The following is a 16,908-nucleotide window of genomic DNA, read 5'->3' on the forward strand; positions in this document are numbered from 1 at the left end:
GTGACCACGGTCGTGCCAGTTCCCTCGCGCATACTTTGTGGTGGGCGAAGTCGTGCTTGCGGGTTCCTGATGGGTAAGAAAGGGGCCAAGCCGCTCACTGTAAGCGCGAGGGAACAGGCGCTGCTGGTGAAGCGACACGCTGGCCTGGACCGGGCTGGCCCCGTGTCTGCTGCTCTTCCTGCCACGCCGTTTGGGTCCCTGCTCCTCACACGCCCTCTCGGTGCTAACGTGAGGTGCTGTTGATCTCGAAGGATAGACGTGTTGGCTGTAGAGAGCTCACTGTTCTAAGGAAGAGCTCCTTGGCCTGAACCAGCCGCCCTGGGGGTCCGTGTCCCCCGCTCTGCCGCACGCTCACCTCTGCTCTCTCGCCGCCTGCGCAGGTGGTGCGACGGGGAATGCCTCCCGGAGGAGGAGGGGAAGTGCTCTTCTCCTGTCCCGTCAGGAAGGTCCTGAGGCCGGTCCAGCTCACAGACCCGGGGAAGATCAGGCGGATCCGAGGGACTGCGTATCCTTTGCATTTGATTTAGATTTCTTAGCTTTTACGTGCCTCATGAAGATAAGAATGACTCGTAACAGTTTACTTCTTTCAGTCATTTACTTTGTAGACAACAGTCTTGGAGAAGTCTTCACGGTGAAATTGTAATTGTTGGCTGAGATACGATGTTTTATTTTTTGTCTCACCATGACTAGACTAACCCATTCCTTGTTTTTGTTCTGTTTTGTTTTGTTTTGTTTTGTTGGTGAATGCTGAAGCAGACAGCTCCTGGGTGTGGGCTGCTCTCCTGAGGGCTTTGGCTTAGGGACCACCAACGCCCCGCTGTCCCTCCCTGAGAAGAGCTCATTGTCTGATGCGGGAAGCGTGGGCAAACGTGTAAGATGGTGGAGACGGACGCACAGGGGCTGGGGGGGCTGAGATGGGGCAGGCACATTTAGTCTGGAAGATGTAGGAGAGCAGGAATAGTATCTACTCCTTACGTGGTTACTCTGCATGCACTGGGTTAGTAAAACTATATACTTATTTCCTTTCCAAAAAACTACTTTACTGGTAAACGATTTATGTGCAGAAAGCTATACATATGCAGTGTGTACAGCTTGATGAGTTTGCAGATGAGTGTCTACCTGTGAAACCAGCAGCGTAGTAGTACCATAAACATACCTCTTACACACAAAAGTTTCTTTCTGCCCTCTATGTTTTATCTTTACACTTCTAATTTTTTGTGATAATAATACTTGACCTAGATCTACTCTGTTAGCAAATTTCAAGAGAATTTATTGAGGTGCCTCAGTGGCTCAGTCAGTTGAGCATCTGTCTTTTTTTAAAAATTTTACTGATCTGAGAGAGAGAGCTCGCGCACAAATGGAGAGGCAGAGGGAGAAGAAGCCTGCCCACTGATGCGGGAGCCTGATGCAGGTTCGACCTCAGGACCCAGAGATCATGCCCTGAGCTGAAGGCAGGCACGTAGCCATCTGAACCACCCAGGAGCCCCAAGCATCTGACTCTTGATTTTGGCTTAGGTCCTGATCTCAGGGTCGTGCGTTTGAGCCCTGTGTGGGCCTCGTACTTCATGCTTGGCGTGGAGTCTGCCTGGGATATCTTCTCTCCTGACCCGCTCCCTGCTCACCCACATGTGCGTGCGCTCTCTCTCTCTCTCAATAAATAAATATGATCACGGGGGACCTGAGTGGCTCAGTGGGTTAAGCCTCTGCCTTTGGCTCAGGTCATGATCTCAGGGTCCTGGGATCAAGCCCCGCATCTCTCTGCTCAGCAAGGACCGTGCTTCCCCCACCGCCCTGCCGCATCCCCCTCCTGCTTCTCTGCCTACTTGTGATCTCTGTCTGTCAAATAGATAAATAAATAAATAAATAAAATCTTTGGGGGAAAAAAAAAATCTTTAAACCCCAGTATAATTATCTTAGCGAATTTTTAAGTATATAATACAGGAATTGTGGTACACAGTAGATCTGTGGGACTTAGTCATCTTGCGTAAGTGAAACTTTGTACCCTTTGATTGATGTCTCCCGTTTCCCCCTCCCTCCCTCCAGCCCCTGGCGACCACCATTCTACTCTCTGCTTCTGTGAGTGTGACTATTTTAGATTGCTTATATAAAATGGAATTATGCGTATTTGTTCTTCTGTGTCTGGCTTATTTCACTTAGCACCTTGTTTTCCTTGTTCACCCATGTCACAGATGACAGCATTTACTTTGTTCGTAAGGGTGAATGATATTCCATTGTATGTAAATATTACATTTTCTTTATTCATCTTTCATTGGACATTTGGCTAGCTGCCATGTCTTGGCTCAGGTGAATAAAGCTGAGATGAATGTAGGAGTGTGTCAGTTTCTGTGACTATGTACCCAGAAGTGGGACTGTGGGATCAAATGGTAGCTCTCCTTTTAATTTCTTGAGGAACCTCCCTACTGTTTTCTATAGTGGCTGTTCCAGTTTGCATTCCCATCATCAGTGTATAAGGATTCCCTTTTCTTCACAGTGTCAGCAATACTTATCTTTTTTGTTTGTTTGTTTTGATTGCCACTACTCTAATGGGCATGAGGTGATAGCTCATTATGGTTTTTTTTTTTTTAAAGATTTTATTTATTTATTTGACACAGAGACAGAGAGAGATCACAAGTAGGCAGAGAGGCAGGCAGAGAGAGAGGAGGAAGCAGGCTCCCCGCTGAGCAGAGAGCCCGATGCGGGGCTCAATCCCAGGACCCTGAGATCATGACCTGAGCCGAAGGCAGGGGGCTCAACCCACCAAGCCACCCAGGCGCCCTTTTTTTTTTTTTTTTAAAGATTTTATTTATTTATTTGATTATGGTTTTGATTTGTATTTCTCTGATGATGAGTGATGTTGAGTATTTTTCCATGTAAAAGTTTGAATATCTCTGGGTCTTCTGTGGAGGAATAATCTATCCAGGTCTTTGCCCATTTTTTAATTGGGTGGTTTTATTTTATTTTATTTTATTTTTTAAGATTTTATTTGTTCATTTGACAGAGAGGGAGGGATCACAAGTAGGCAGAGAGGTAGGCAGAGAGAGAGGGAGAAGCAGGCTTCCTGCTGAGCAGAGAACCCAACTCAGGGCTCCATCCCAGGCGCCTGAGATCATGACCCAAGCTAAAAGTAAAGGCTTAACCCACTGAGCCACCCAGGTGCCCCAATTTTATTTTATTTTTTATTATTTTATTTTATTTTTTAAGATTTTATTTATTTATTTGAGAGCGAGAGAGAGAGAGCATGAGAGGAGAGGGTCAGAGGGAGAAGCAGACTCTCTGCTGAGCAGGGAGCCTGATGTGGGACTCGACCCCGGGACTCCAGGAACATGACCTGAAAGCAGTCGCCCAACCAACTGAGCCACCCAGGCACCCTCCTATTTTATTTTTAAGTTTTAATTTTTAAGTAATCACTACACTCGGTGTGGGGCTTGAACTCCCAACCCTGAGATCAAGAGTCGCACATTCCACCAGCTGAGCCAGCCAGGTGCCCCTGGGTTGTTCTGTTTTTATTTTCTTTTTGCTTTTGAGTTGTATGAGTTTCTTATGTATTTTTTTCTTATGTATTTTTGATATTAATCAGAGGTATAAATTTCAGACATTTTCTCTCATTCTGTGGGTTGCCTTTTCACTTTGTTGTTTCTTTTGCCCTTGTTTTGGTATTCCGTCCAAGAAAGCATTGCTGGTGCTAAAAAGCTTTTCCTCTGTGTTTTCTTCTTGGAGTTTTACAGGTTTAGGTCTTAAGTTCGTCTTTAATCCATTTTGAGTTGATTTTTCTGTGTGTTGTTTGTCTGTTGAGCACATATGTGCAAATATATTTCTAGGCTCTCTGTTCCATTGCTTTGCATGTTTTTATGTTGGTACCATGGTACTTTTTGATTATTGTAGCTTAGTAATATATTTTGAAATCTGGAACTCTGATGCTTCCAGCTTTATTCTTTTTGCTCATAATTGCTTTAGCTACCTGGAGTCTTTTGTAGTTCCATATAAGTTTTAGGATTGTTTTTTCTGTATGTTATTTTCTCTATCTATTATTCTATTAAAAAATTAGAATTTTGGTAAGAATTGCATTGAATCTGTAGATCACCTGGGATAGTATGGACATTTCAAGAATATTAATTCTCTCAGTTCATGAATATGGGCTGTCTTTCCATTTATGTATGATTTTTAAAATGTCTTTTATAAGTATTTTATACTTTTTAAGACCTTACCTATTCACTTGACAGAGAGAGACCACAAGTAGGCAGAGAAGCAGGCAGAGAGAGAGGGGGAAGCATGCTCCCCACCGAGCAGAGAGCCTGACGCGGGGCTCGATCCCAGGACCCCGGGACCACGACCCAAGCCAAAGGCAGAGGCCCCAACCCAGTGAGCCACTCAGTCGCCCCAAGTGTTTTATACTTTTTAGTATATAAGTCTTTAACCTTCTTGGTTAAGTTTATTCCTAAATATTTAAATTTTGGGGGATGCTCTTGTAAATAGGATTATTTCCTTGATTCTTATTCAGATAGTTTATTGTTAGTGTACAGAAGCGCAAGTTGATTTTGTAGTCTGTAACTTTTAAAAATTCATTTATTCCAGTAGGTTTTTTTTGGGGGGGGTTATTTTTGGGGTTTCTACATATAAGATCATGTCATCTGCAGATAGATGATTTTACTTCTTCCTTTCCAGTTTGGATTCCTTTCATTTCTTTTCCTTGGTTCATTGCTCTGGCTAGGATTTACAGTACCAGGTAATAGTACTGTACATGTATATACAGTACCATGACTGGCAGTGGCAAGAGTGGTCATCCGTGCTTTGTTCCAAATTGTGGAGGAAAAGCTTTGAGTTTTCCACCATTGAAGATGTTAGCTGTGGGCTTTTCATGTATGGTCCTTATTGTGTTGAGGTAAGTTTCTTCTATAATTAATTTGTTGAGAATCTTTAATTGTGAGAGTGTTGAATTTTGTCAGATGCTCTTTCTGCATGAGATGAGACAATCATGTGATTTATGGCCTTCATTAATATGTTAATATAGTCTATCACATTAATTGATTTGCATATAACCATTCTTGCATCCCAGGGATAAATGCCACTTGGTTATGTCATATGATCCTTTTAATGTATCATTGAATTTAGTTTGCTAAAATTTGTTGATAATTTTTGCATCCGTGTTCGTCAGGGATATTGACCTATAGTTTTCTTTTCTTGTAGTGTCTTTCTTTTCTTGTAGTGTCTTATAGTGTCTATCAGGGTGATGTTGGCTTCATAAAATGAATTTGGAAGTGTTCCCTCTTCAGTGTTTTTGGAAGTTTGAGGATTGGTAGTAATCATTCTTGACATGTTTGGTAGAATTCATCAGTGAATTGATTAATCTGGTGAAGTCATCTGGTCTTGGGCTTTTTTTTTTTTTTTGTGAGGTTTTTTGATTACTGATTCAGTTTCCTTACTTGTTACTGTTCTGTTCAAGCTCTAGTCCTGATGCAGACTTGGTAGAATTCATCCATTTCTTCTAGGTTATCCACTTTGTTGGCATGTAATTGTTCATAATTTTTTTAAAAACTTCTGTGGCTTTTGGGGTACCAGGGTGGCTCAGTGGGTTAAGCCACTGCCTTCGGCTCAGGTCATGATCTCGGGGTCCTGGGATCGAGTCCCGCGTCGGGCTCTCTGCTCTACAGGGAGCCTGCTTCCTCCTCTCTCTCTCTCTGCCTGCCTGTCTGTCTGCTTGTGATCTCTGTCTGTCAAATAAATAAATAAAATCTTTAAAAAAAAACCAAAAAACTTCTGTGGCTTTAGTTGTAAAGTCTCGTCTTTCATTTCTGATTTTATTTGAGTCTTTTCTCTTTTTTTTTGTCTAGGTAAGGGTTTGTAAATATTTTTTATCTTTTCAAAAAACTGGCTCATAGTTTTGTTGATTTTTTTTTTTTCCCTCTTGGTTTTCACTTTGCTGTTTCATTTATATTTTCTCTATTATTTCTTTCCTTCTGCTAACTTTGAATTTTAGGTTATTCTTTTTCTGGTTCCTTGAAGTGTAAAGTTAGGCTGTTTATTTGAGATCTTTTCTTCTTCCATAGAAAGAATGTAGGTGCTTTTTACTATAAAATTCCTTCTTAATACTTCTTTTCTTTGTCCCATAAGTTTTGGTGTGTTGTGTTTTCATTTTTGTTGTCTCTAGGTATTTTCCATTTCCCTTTTGATTTCTTCTTTGGCCCCATGTTTTTTTTTTTTTTTTTAGAAAGAGACTTCTTTTTTTTTTTTTAAGATTTTATTTTATTTATTTGAGAGAGAGAGACAGTGAGAGAGAGCATGAGCGAGGAGAAGGTCAGAGGGAGAAGCAGACTCCCCATGGAGCTGGGAGCCCGATGTGGGACTCGATCCCGGGACTCCAGGATCACGCCCTGAGCCAGAGGCAGTCGTTTAACCAACTGCGCCACCCAGGCGTCCCGGCCCCATGTTTTTTTAAGAATACATTCATTTTCATCTGATTGTGAATTTTCCCATTTTCTTGCTGTTATTGATACTTAGTTTCAAAGGGTACCTGAGGTGATTTCAGCCTTCTTAAACTTGTTACGACCTGTTTTGTGACCTACTGTGTGATCCCAAAGAATGTTCTTGTGCACATGAGAAGAATGTGTACCCTGCTACTGTTAGGTGGAGTGTCCTGTGAAAGTCTGTTAGTTCCTCTGGGTTTATGATGTTGTTCAAGTCACCTGTTGCCTTACTGATTTTCTTCCTGGGTGTTCTATCCATTATTGAAAGTGGGGCAAGGGGGTCCTGGGTAGCTCAGTTGGTTAAGTGACTGCCTTTGGCTCAGGTCATGATCCTGGAGTCCCAGGATTGAGTCCTACTTGGGGGCCTCTACTCAGTAGGGACTCTGCTTCTTTCTCTGACCCTCCCCCCTGTCATGCCCTCTCCCTCTCATTCTCTCTCTCAAATAAATAAATAAAATCTTAAAAAAAAAAAAAAAAGGAAAGAAAGAAGGGCGCTTGGATGGCTCAGTGGGTTAAGCCTCTGCCTTCAGCTCAGGTCATGATCTCAGGGTCCTGGGATCAAGCCCCGCATCAGGCTCTTGGCTCTGTGGGGAGCCTGCTTCCCCCTCCACCTCTGCCTGCCTCTCTGCCTACTTGTGATCTCTCTTTCTGCGTCAAATTAAAACAAAAAACAAAAAACAGTGGGGCAGGAAGTCTATTACTGTTGTATTGCTATCTCTCTATTCAGATCTGCTGTTGTTTGCTTTATATATTGAGGTGATCTGATGTTGAGTGCATATATGGTTATAGTTGTTGTATCTTTCTGTTGAATTGATCCTTTTATCATTGTAATTAACTTCTTTATCTCCTGTGACTCTAAAGACCTTTTGGACTTTGTCCATTTTGTGTGATGGAATTATAGGCAGTCCTACTCTCTTAGTTCCCATTTGCATGGTACATACTCACTTTCAGCTTATATATGTGCTTATATCTAAAGTGAGTCTTTTATAGACAGCGTATGGTTGGATCTTGTTTTACCCATTTAGCCACTTTAGTTTCTTTTGATTGTGGAGTTTATCCGTTTACATTTTATATACTTTATTTTTAAGCCTTCAGGTGACTCTGAGTTTACCTGCAGTAAACTCCGTTTTGCAGTTGGGAAGAACCGAGGCTTCACAGGCTGAAGGAATTTGCATCCACATCCCAGTGTTCATAATGGCAGGACTGGGATCTGAGTTTTTAATCTTTTTTTTTTTTTTTTAAAGATTTTATTTGTTTATTTGACAGACAGAGATCACAAGTAGACAGAGAGGCAGGCAGAGAGAGAGAGGGAAGCATGCTCCCTGCTGAGCAGAGAGCCTGATGCGGGGCTCGATCCCAGGACCCTGGGATCATGACCTGAGCCGAAGGTAGCAGCTTAACCCACTGAGCCACCCAGGCGCCCGGATCTGAGTTTTTGATCCCAGTTTTTGAACCTCTGCTTTTTCTCAGAGGAGGGGAGGGCGTTTGGATTGAGCCTAGAGGAGTAGAGGCCTGTGAAGTGGAGCGTGGAAGGGTGCTTCAGGCGGGAGTGTGGGCCTGTGCAGCGCAGGGGTGCGCACTGGTGCTGGAGGGGCAGGCCGTGGGTGCGGCTTGAGTGCAGGGCTGTCCGTGTGTTCGGCCGGGAAGATGGCATGTGACAGATAACGGCTGGAGCCAGTGACGACTGAAGGCCGCGCTGACCAGTTGGCTTTCATTCCGAAGTCTGTAGTTCTCTCGAGAATTTCCGTGTTAAGAGGATAACTTCAGTGGGGCTGAAAGAACTTTTGGCTCCTTTTGACTCATTGTAGAAACTCTGGAAGGCACAAATTAAAAAAAAAAAAAAAATTACCACCTAATGGTGATCACTTAGAGTCAAAGATATCAGGGAGTCGTTTTGCCTTGAAGAGGATGGCGAGGGTCGTGGCTGGAGCACAGGTGAGGGCTGCTGGTTTACAGAGGTCCTAGGGGCAGCATGCGTGGAAAGCCGTCCCCACCTGGCTCTGTGACAGAGGGATAGGGAGTCCCTGAGGCTGAGGTGTCCCCTGGTACCTGGATAGAGATGTAGGTTCTGATAATAGCTGCGTGTTTGGGGCAGTGTAAGGCGGGGTGGGGACATTGGTGATAAGTTCCGTTTTATTCCTGCTGGGTTTGAGGGCCCTTCACAATGGTTGTAGGGAAGTGGGTCTAGAAAGGAAATTAGAAATGCACATCTGTAATTTGGGGGCGAGGTGAGAGCCAGAAGTGGGTGATTTCAAGTTGGCGACCGAACAGAATGCAGAGAGAGGCAGGTGGATCCCTGCGACACCGCTAAGACTTGAAAGCAAAAGCAAAGTGCTCCCAGGAAGTGGGACCAGGGAGAGTCAGGTCGCTGAGAAGAGAGTAAAGAAAACTTGGCTACTGAGGAGTCCTGGCAGCCCCGGTCAGTAGCCGGAGGGGCCCGAGGAGTCAGTCACGACGGAGGACGGAGGATGCTCTGGACAGCACGCGGCTGGGAGGAGCTCCTTTCCGAGAGGGGGAATCAGCCCCGACGTCCATTTCCAGGGAAATGGTGCACCGTGGGGGCTGCTCTGTCTAGAATCTTTTTTTTTTTTTAATTTATTTGACAGAGATCAGAAGTAGGCAGAGAGGCAGGCAGAGAGAGAGGAAGGAAAGCAGGCTCCCCACTGAGCAGAGAGCCCGATGCGGAGCTTGAACCTAGGATCCTGGGATCATGACCTGAGCCGAAAGCAGAGGCTTTAACCCACTGAGCCACCCAGGCGCCCTCTGTCAAGAATCTTGACAGGAAAGAGAAGCAGAAGGAAGGATGAGGTGGGAACTTGCCACAGGGAGAGAGTTGAGAAGATCCTCTCCCTTCTTTTTTATTTTTCAGGTTTTTTTCTTTTTAAAATATTTTTATTTATTTATTTTTGAGAGAGAGAGAGAGACAGAGAGACAGAGTGAGAGAGAGAACATGAGAAGGGAGGTCAGAGGGAGAGCAGACTTCCCACTGGAGCTGGGAGCCTTATGTGGGACTTGATCCCAGGACTCTGGGACCATGACCTGGCTGTCCACGGGCATATCTCAGGGCCATGCCCAGTAAAAATGAGGAGAGAGTGGGCAGCTGGGAGCCCCGGATTGATGTATGTAGTTAAACTGACTTTCTCAAGTGATGTTCTCCACGGGGCGCCTGGGTGGCTCAGTGGGTTAAAGTGATGTTCTCCATAGAGAAATGGAAATGCAAGTAGGTAGGGTTTTTTTTTTTTTTTCTTTTTAACCAAATATGGCTTTTCTGCTTGACCCCCAGCACTTACTGACTCAGCCTCCTTCCGACTAACAGGTGCACTGTATTTTATCATATCAAGAGGCCAGAATGAAACCTGCTGGTGGCCGTTGAGTTGCTTTCGGTTTTCCTCTGTTGCTGAGAATGCTGTAGTCGACGGCTTTGCACATGAAATCCTACGCACGCTCTGGACAGTTCCAGTTTGCTTTTACTCATTTGAGATTTGTTTCCTTAAATGCTCTATCGTGACGGCAAACTCTGCTTGGATTCCATTCTCTGTCGTCTGGAAATGTGATTTCCAGAGTGTGCTTTTGTTTTGACACAGTCTTGTGGTAACTACGTGGATTCCACAGAGATTGTCCCGCTGGGGTCGCACGGTACACATAGTACTGGGTGTGCAAATGGCTCATGGGTCAGCCTTTGATGAGGACTCCGAGAAACGGGGAAGCCTTGAGGGTAGCACAGGGGAGAACATGAAAACTGGAAGAGCCCTGAGCCCTGGAGTGTAGCTTTCTTCCTCCCTGGCTTCTCGCTCTGGTGTTCTTGCAGCCTTCCCTGTAGAGACTGGGTGCTAGGAAGACACTGGAGAGCCCCTTGCTTGGGGCTGGGGCTCGGACACCTGAATCTTCCCGACACATCAGACCTGTGGAGTCTTCCTCCCAACTCCCCAGGAAAGTAGACGCAAGTGGCCATGCTCAGATTCTTGTCTGCAAACAAGACATTCCAGCCGCTGGTCTCCAGAGCTGCCCCTTCACAAACACCTCAGTGGAATGCTGGTTGGAATTGAGATCACCTTCTTGGCCAGTTTTGGATCCTGGAAAAAGAAAAGAGCCACCTTTGGGGAAAAAAAGCTTTTGTTGGTTTTGTGTTTTTTGTTTTTTGTTTTTTGTTTTTACTTGCAAGTCTGGTTGACTGTTGGTCTGAGCTTGGAGGTTGCATCCCCCATACGAGGGTTTGGGTGGGGAGAACTGGCCCTGTTCTTGTGGATGGTTGTGGCTTTAACTGAGTTACCCCCCAGAGTGCATCTTTTTTCTCTTGGACCGGCTGTCCAGGGCCTGGGAGGGAGCCAGTGTTGGCTCCTGCCAGCAGCAGTGACTGGACAGTGTGGTTACCTTTTATTTAATGCCACCCACTCTCATTCTCCCCCTGCCTGAGGAGGGGTGGTGGGGAGAAGGGAGCATGCGCTTTTCACTTTGTGGCACTATCCCCGAAGCTCATGATCTAGGACACAAGTGTCAGTTGAAGAAGCTGGGGTAGAGGCAGAAGATAGGAGTGAGTTGGAATTTGTAGGACAAACTGGTTTCCTTTCTCTGACTGTAGGGCAGGTTCTTAGACAATCAGCCTCTTTGTCTCTTCACACACACACACACACACATACACATACACACACACTCTTTTGCTCACTTGTGTGTGCTTTCTCTGACCTGGACCACCAGGGAGGGATAAGAGTAGGAGTTCTATATGATCTGTAGCTGTGAAATTGTCTCTCTTGGATATGAGTTCTCAATATGGTATTCATAGAAGGGCTTCGGGAAATTCACAGTCCCCTGAAATGGTCTGCAAAATGACATGTGTGTGTTTCTTGAGGAGTGTCCATAGCTTTCATCAGATTCCCAGAGGGATCTCTGATTTCTGAAAGAATAGGATCCTCTGCTTTGGAACTTGAATCTTGGACTAACCAACCACAAGAAAAGCAGTAGGGGGCATTCACTGGGCTCCTACTTCACAGCAGGCACCACCAAGCCCTTTACATGCATTATTTCACTTGAGCCTCCAAACCTTGGGAGGAGAATGCTATGACAGTCCTTCTCTTACTGATGAGGAGGTGGACACACACCAGACCCAGAATGATGCAGTTTGTTGGAGCTGGCCCTTGAGCACAGATGGTCTGATTGTAGAAGTTTTAGCCGTTCCTCAGGAGGGCCTCCACACCGAGCCAGGCGGTTCCACAGTGACTCTGGCATGTAGCCACCTTGTCTGTCTCCACTGCCAGCATTCTGGTGTAGGGCTCCACTGGCCCTGAGTTGGTACAGTTACCCTCCTGGTTTCCACATGTCTGTGGGCGTTGGAGGGAGGAAGTTGTTTTTGTGAAGTCAGATCTGTTTAATTTTGTATCTCACTTCTGTGACCTGGTTGTCCTCACTGGAAGCCCTGGAAGTAGGAATCCATGGTCCTGGCCCACAGGGTCACTCTGAGCATAAAATCGGTTGCTAATGTACCTGAAAGAACTTTGGGAGCTGTGGTTGCTATGGGATTATATGTCGGATTAGTGACCTCTGTGCTCTCCTCAGGACAGTGGGCAGCATCAGGCTCAGAAGGACAGCACCCACCCGGTCCAAAGGGTACGAGACCCAGGACTGTTTATCTAAGCTGCGTGGTCAGAAGTACATTCTGGACAGAGAGGCGGTGATGTAACAGGGCCTTGTGTGTGTATTGAAAAATCCCTCTTTGCTCTTTCCTCATTTCAGGTTTGTCCTTTGAGTCAAGTCAAATATTTATTGAGTATTGCTGAGAATAAAAATAGGGTGTGAGAGTCATCAGAGAGTTCTGCTCCATATGGAAGCAGAGCCCCTCTTCTTACGGAATGCGTGGTCTTCTTGGTGGGCAAGGACGACGTATGTACATCAAGGGAGACGTACGGTAAGGTCAGGTGGAGACCACGGTCTGGTGCTGGCTGGAGGGTGTTGGGGAGAATGAAGGAAGGCAGTTCAGGTTGAAGAATTTGGACAGTCTGGGTGAGTGGAGGGGCTGATGGTGCCCGGGCGAGGGTGAATGCTGACCAGACTGACCATGGGGGTCTGGGGGATTCTGGACTAATGGAACTGCAGATTCTCATGAGCATGAGGGAAAAAACCCAGCAGCCTTTTCATATGAGTTGTTTCTATCATCCTCCTTTTCTTTCTGGGGGTGCCCCCCCTGGTGTAAAAGTGCTAATTACCAATATTTTGATTATAAGGGAGCAGTTGTCAGGAGCCTATACTATCCACAGATGCAGTAATTGACACTTAAATAATTGAAAATAAGCTCTGTGAGTTGCAACAAACCTATTTAGATCTTTATAAATCAGCTACTGTACTCTCTTTCACTAATCTTTTTCTGCTTTTCCAGTCAACAGACTAGGGGTGAATTGGGATTGGCCCAGGTGAGCCCCAGTGTGATGTCTGTTCCCGCCTTAGGTCCGCAAGGGAAAGACCCATTGTTTCCAGCAGTGAGGAGGGTCGGAGAACTTCAGAGGGAGCCTGGCTCGTGCCAGACAGGCAGGCCCATGTCTCCTCTTGTTCCGAAATTGAGTTGAAGCATTTCTAGGAGAGGGGAGGGGCTTTGATTGGGTAGGAACTCTAGAGCAGGGTTTGGAACTCTTATTTTATACTTTACGACTCTCTACATCTGTGTGTTTTTTGTTGTGATTGTTTATAACAATAATATAAAAAAACTGTATCATAACACAATAATAAAAATAATGGCCTGAAAATCGAGTTAAGGTATTACAAAGTTAAACAATTAAACACAGTTGGCAAATAGAATGGCATTAGAATGGCATTTTATTACAGTTCCACAAATAGCCGCTAGGACCAGAATGGACCTTTCTCTGGCGTCGGAGCAGAACAGCCCCCTTAACTGTGGACTACAGGTACTCCGTGCGCGTGTCGCCGCAGATGGCCAACCGGGTCGTGGATTCCGCAAGGAGCATCCTCAACAAGTTTATCCCCGATATCTATATTTACACAGACCACATGAAAGGAGTCAACTCTGGGAAGTAAGTGTGTGTGCGTTTCTAGAGCTGATTTCTGCAGCTGGCCAAGCCTTTTCACACTCCTGTCCCGACTGCAGTGAAAGCCACCAGCTCTGTGTCGGCAGCCGGAGGAAGAGGGATTTCAGAGTTAATTTCCTCCCGACTTATTCCCGCAGTCCCCAGTGGGCGTCTCTTGAGCACCTCTCACGTGGAAGGCATCCCAGTGCCCGGTGCTGGAGATAAGGGGTCCAGACCCTGGCCTGGGGGCGTTCAAACCCAGCTATTAATCAACAGTGCTTCCAGCTTTAAATTCCATCTGCTTCCACAAAAAACTAAAGCAAACAAGTTCTTCCACCCTGAGTAAATAACAGCTTAGGGGCACATATCCTTTGTTGGTCTGTGCCAGCCGGCTTCTCTCTCCATCATGGGAACAACACCCTTAGAGCCAAAGAAAGTTGTTATTGCACATTTGACTTGGGATTAGTTAAAGCCTTTGTGGAAAACCTCACTTTAGAAAATAAAAAGTTAATGATGATCTGTGTAATGAAAATACTTGCTTTAGGCTTCGCTTATATATTTAGCAACCAGTAAGATGTTCGTTTTCAACAGTAAGTTGGGGAAGCAATTAAAAACTAATTTTTTTATTATGAAGATGTTAAATATGCAGAAAGTTGAAAGGCTAGCACAGAGAACACCTGTGTGTTCCTACTACTTGTAGTCAACAGTGACTATTTTGCCAAATTTACTTGTGTGTGGGTTTTCTGTGTTTGTTTTTGCTGAGCCATTTCGGTGCGAATGACAGTATCATTGCACTTACAGTCTGAAGCTTGCAGGTCGTGTCTTCTAAAAATGAGAATGTCAGAGGTTGATTGGTGTGGGCTCAGAAATCCGTGTTTTGCCGGGTAGTAGCACAGCCCGTCCTTTCTCACAGCCCTTCTGTCTGCGCTTTCCTTCAACTTCAGCCAAAGAAGGAGAGAGGCACAGGAGGGCTGAGCGTGTTAAAGCATTTCTGACCTTGACGAGGTCCATGGGGACACAGGAAGGTGATTTCAGCAGTGTGGTGGTGGCTCATAGTTCAGAGCAGTAGGGGTGTCAGAGGGCACAGTTGGGAAAGGACGTGTGTGCTGAGCTGGCCCTCCCTCTGGGTTTGGAAAGGTCGGTGATGGTCCCAAACCTTTGGTGCACTGCTCAGATCTCGCCAGCGTTTTCCTTGTTCATGTTGTGGGAGCCGTAATGCTGGCATTGTTAGGTGACCGCTCTCACGCAGTGGCTGGCACACAGTAGGTACCGCCGAGATGCTAATGCTGCTCCTCACGCTTCCCTTTCTCTCCCCGCTCCTCTGGGGACAGGCGATTACAGAGCCATGGTGGGTGGAGGCAGTCGCAGCGGCAGCTGAGTGGCCTGGTCTCCATCAGGCCTTCTCTGTCTCGCCTCTGGCTCTGTGGGGGTGTCCAGGCATGACGCAGAGCTGGCCTGAAGGCCATGCAGCCCCCTCTGTGGTGCAGCTTTTCACAAGGCCATCGAGTCCGGTGACCCTGGTGTGTAGTCTGTCCCCGTCCTTGCTGGGGTGCGTAGCAAGCTCATACGTGGATCAGGACATGGGTGTGTTGGAGAGTTGTGGGTTATCAGCAACAAGCCCCACTTAGAAAAAATGGCACGTGAAGGCAATGTGTGATCATAGGTTTGTGTTTTCTCAACTGCAAGTTACAAGGACAAACGGTGCTTGCTCTTCTCTGTTCAGAAATGATGAAGTCAAGTGGGCATTTTCCTCTTCTCACTCAGTGGGCGATCCATGTAATGAGGTGTCGTGAACTCTTAGACTGAGAGTGTGTTGTGGCCACAGCCTAGAACATTTGGGAGCAGCAGTTCTGGGTGGTCTGTGTCCGCTCTGACCCATACGCACAGCTGCCTGTTGTCCCACTCTGATTCTCACAGTCAAGACTTCCAAAAAAATTTAGTCCTTTATCAATTGGGAGGTTTTTGTTTTTGTTTTTAAAGATTTTATTTATATATTTGACAAAGATAGTGAGAGAGGGAACAAAAGCAGGAGGAGGGACAGAGGGAGAGGAAGAAGTAGGCTCCCTGCTGAACAGGGAGCCTGACAAGGGCCTCGATCCCAGGACCCTGGGGTCATGACCTGAGCCAAAGGCAGATGCTTAATGACTAAGCAATGCAGGTGCCCACCAATTGGGAAGTTTTAGGGGCTGTCACTTGCAAACTCCTAAGGCAGATCTTCAGTGAGGTCACCTGATGACCAGCTGCTTTGTCATCATAACTTGAAACAGGCCAGATAACACACACACCCCAGGCTGGAGGGAGAAAATTGGCGTAACGCACATAGGGCTTCGTGTGTTCTTGCACTGTGTGTTCTCGTATTCTTTGTTTTTTTCCTAAAACAAATACAATGTTAAATGGAAGTGTCTTGATTAAATAGAAAATTTATTGTAAGAACAACTACACACACCTCAAAAATTTCACATGGATGAAAAAATTCAGAAGTTCTTGGGAACTGTAAGTGAGCGTGGGAAAGCAGTGATGGCAGCCTGTCTCCTGGTCCGGCCTCCCTTTGCTTTCCATTCTCCGTGTTTGTGTGGCGCCACCTGGGCCCCTGAGCTGGATGCCCTCCTTCCCCCTGGTCACCTGACTCGAAGGCAACCGGAGATTGTTCCCTGGTGTGGTGGTCGGGCGGCAGGGCATTAGATGGGAAAGCATGACCCGGAGCGCCCCAGAACCTTTGTTCTCACTCACCCCCTTCTCTTGGCGGTGTCTGTAACCCTCGGTTGCGTAAACAACTTTTTTAAGAGAAATTAAGGACTGACTAATGTAGCTCATACAGTACATTTTGAAACATTATGGATTTTGTACATAGTTTTTCTGAAACCGGTGTTTTGGCTAGTTTTGTCCTGGACACATAGTGCTTTAGGAACATGGGTGTTGAATTGTGTTAAAGGGTGTGTGTAGTGATCGCACATGGAGTTTACTGCTGGGAAGTACGTTTTTTTTAAAGGCACTGGGCAAAGTAGATTCTGAGATGTGAAATTTGGAAATGTTACGGAGAGGAGATTTTTATTATCGTGAACTGATTTTGTTTTGTGCCAGTCAGGTTGTCACTCAGTTCTGTGAGAGCAGGAACTCCCGTGTTAACCGTGGTGGTCCTGGTCCTGGCCACGGAAACTTCCCCCCCCAAATGTTTGTTGGATGCATGAGTGAATGAGTCGGCTGCGATCGTGGACAAGAGGGTGTTAGCTTCTGGCTGGTTGGTGGTAGGAGCACGGCAGGAGAGAACCAGCTCACTGGTTAGAGGAATGAATTCTGAATGAAGGACATTCTTCAGACAAAAGTCTGTAGGCCCTTTCTGGCTTGTGTGGTACCTTTCATGCCGGGGGATCAGCCTGGTATTTCGGAAGAAGAGCTGTCTTTGGTGGCCTCCAGCTGCTCATGCCCTCTGGACTGGT

The 16,908-nt window shown here is 45.9% G+C and overlaps 1 protein-coding gene across 1 annotated transcript in view; it reads left to right on the top strand.

The window, feature by feature from the left end:
* RCL1 (RNA terminal phosphate cyclase like 1) overlaps window positions 1-16,908 on the top strand; it is a 67,955-nt gene that overhangs the window by 34,279 nt on the left and 16,768 nt on the right. Inside the window, exons 5-6 of the mRNA XM_044265991.1 lie at window positions 381-505; window positions 13,352-13,477. Of these exons, the coding sequence (XP_044121926.1) occupies window positions 381-505; window positions 13,352-13,477 (251 nt within the window). The remainder of the gene's footprint in view (window positions 1-380; window positions 506-13,351; window positions 13,478-16,908) is intronic.

This window comes from Neovison vison, chromosome 9 (assembly GCF_020171115.1).
Source record: "Neovison vison isolate M4711 chromosome 9, ASM_NN_V1, whole genome shotgun sequence".
Taxonomy (NCBI): Eukaryota; Metazoa; Chordata; class Mammalia; order Carnivora; family Mustelidae; genus Neogale; species Neogale vison.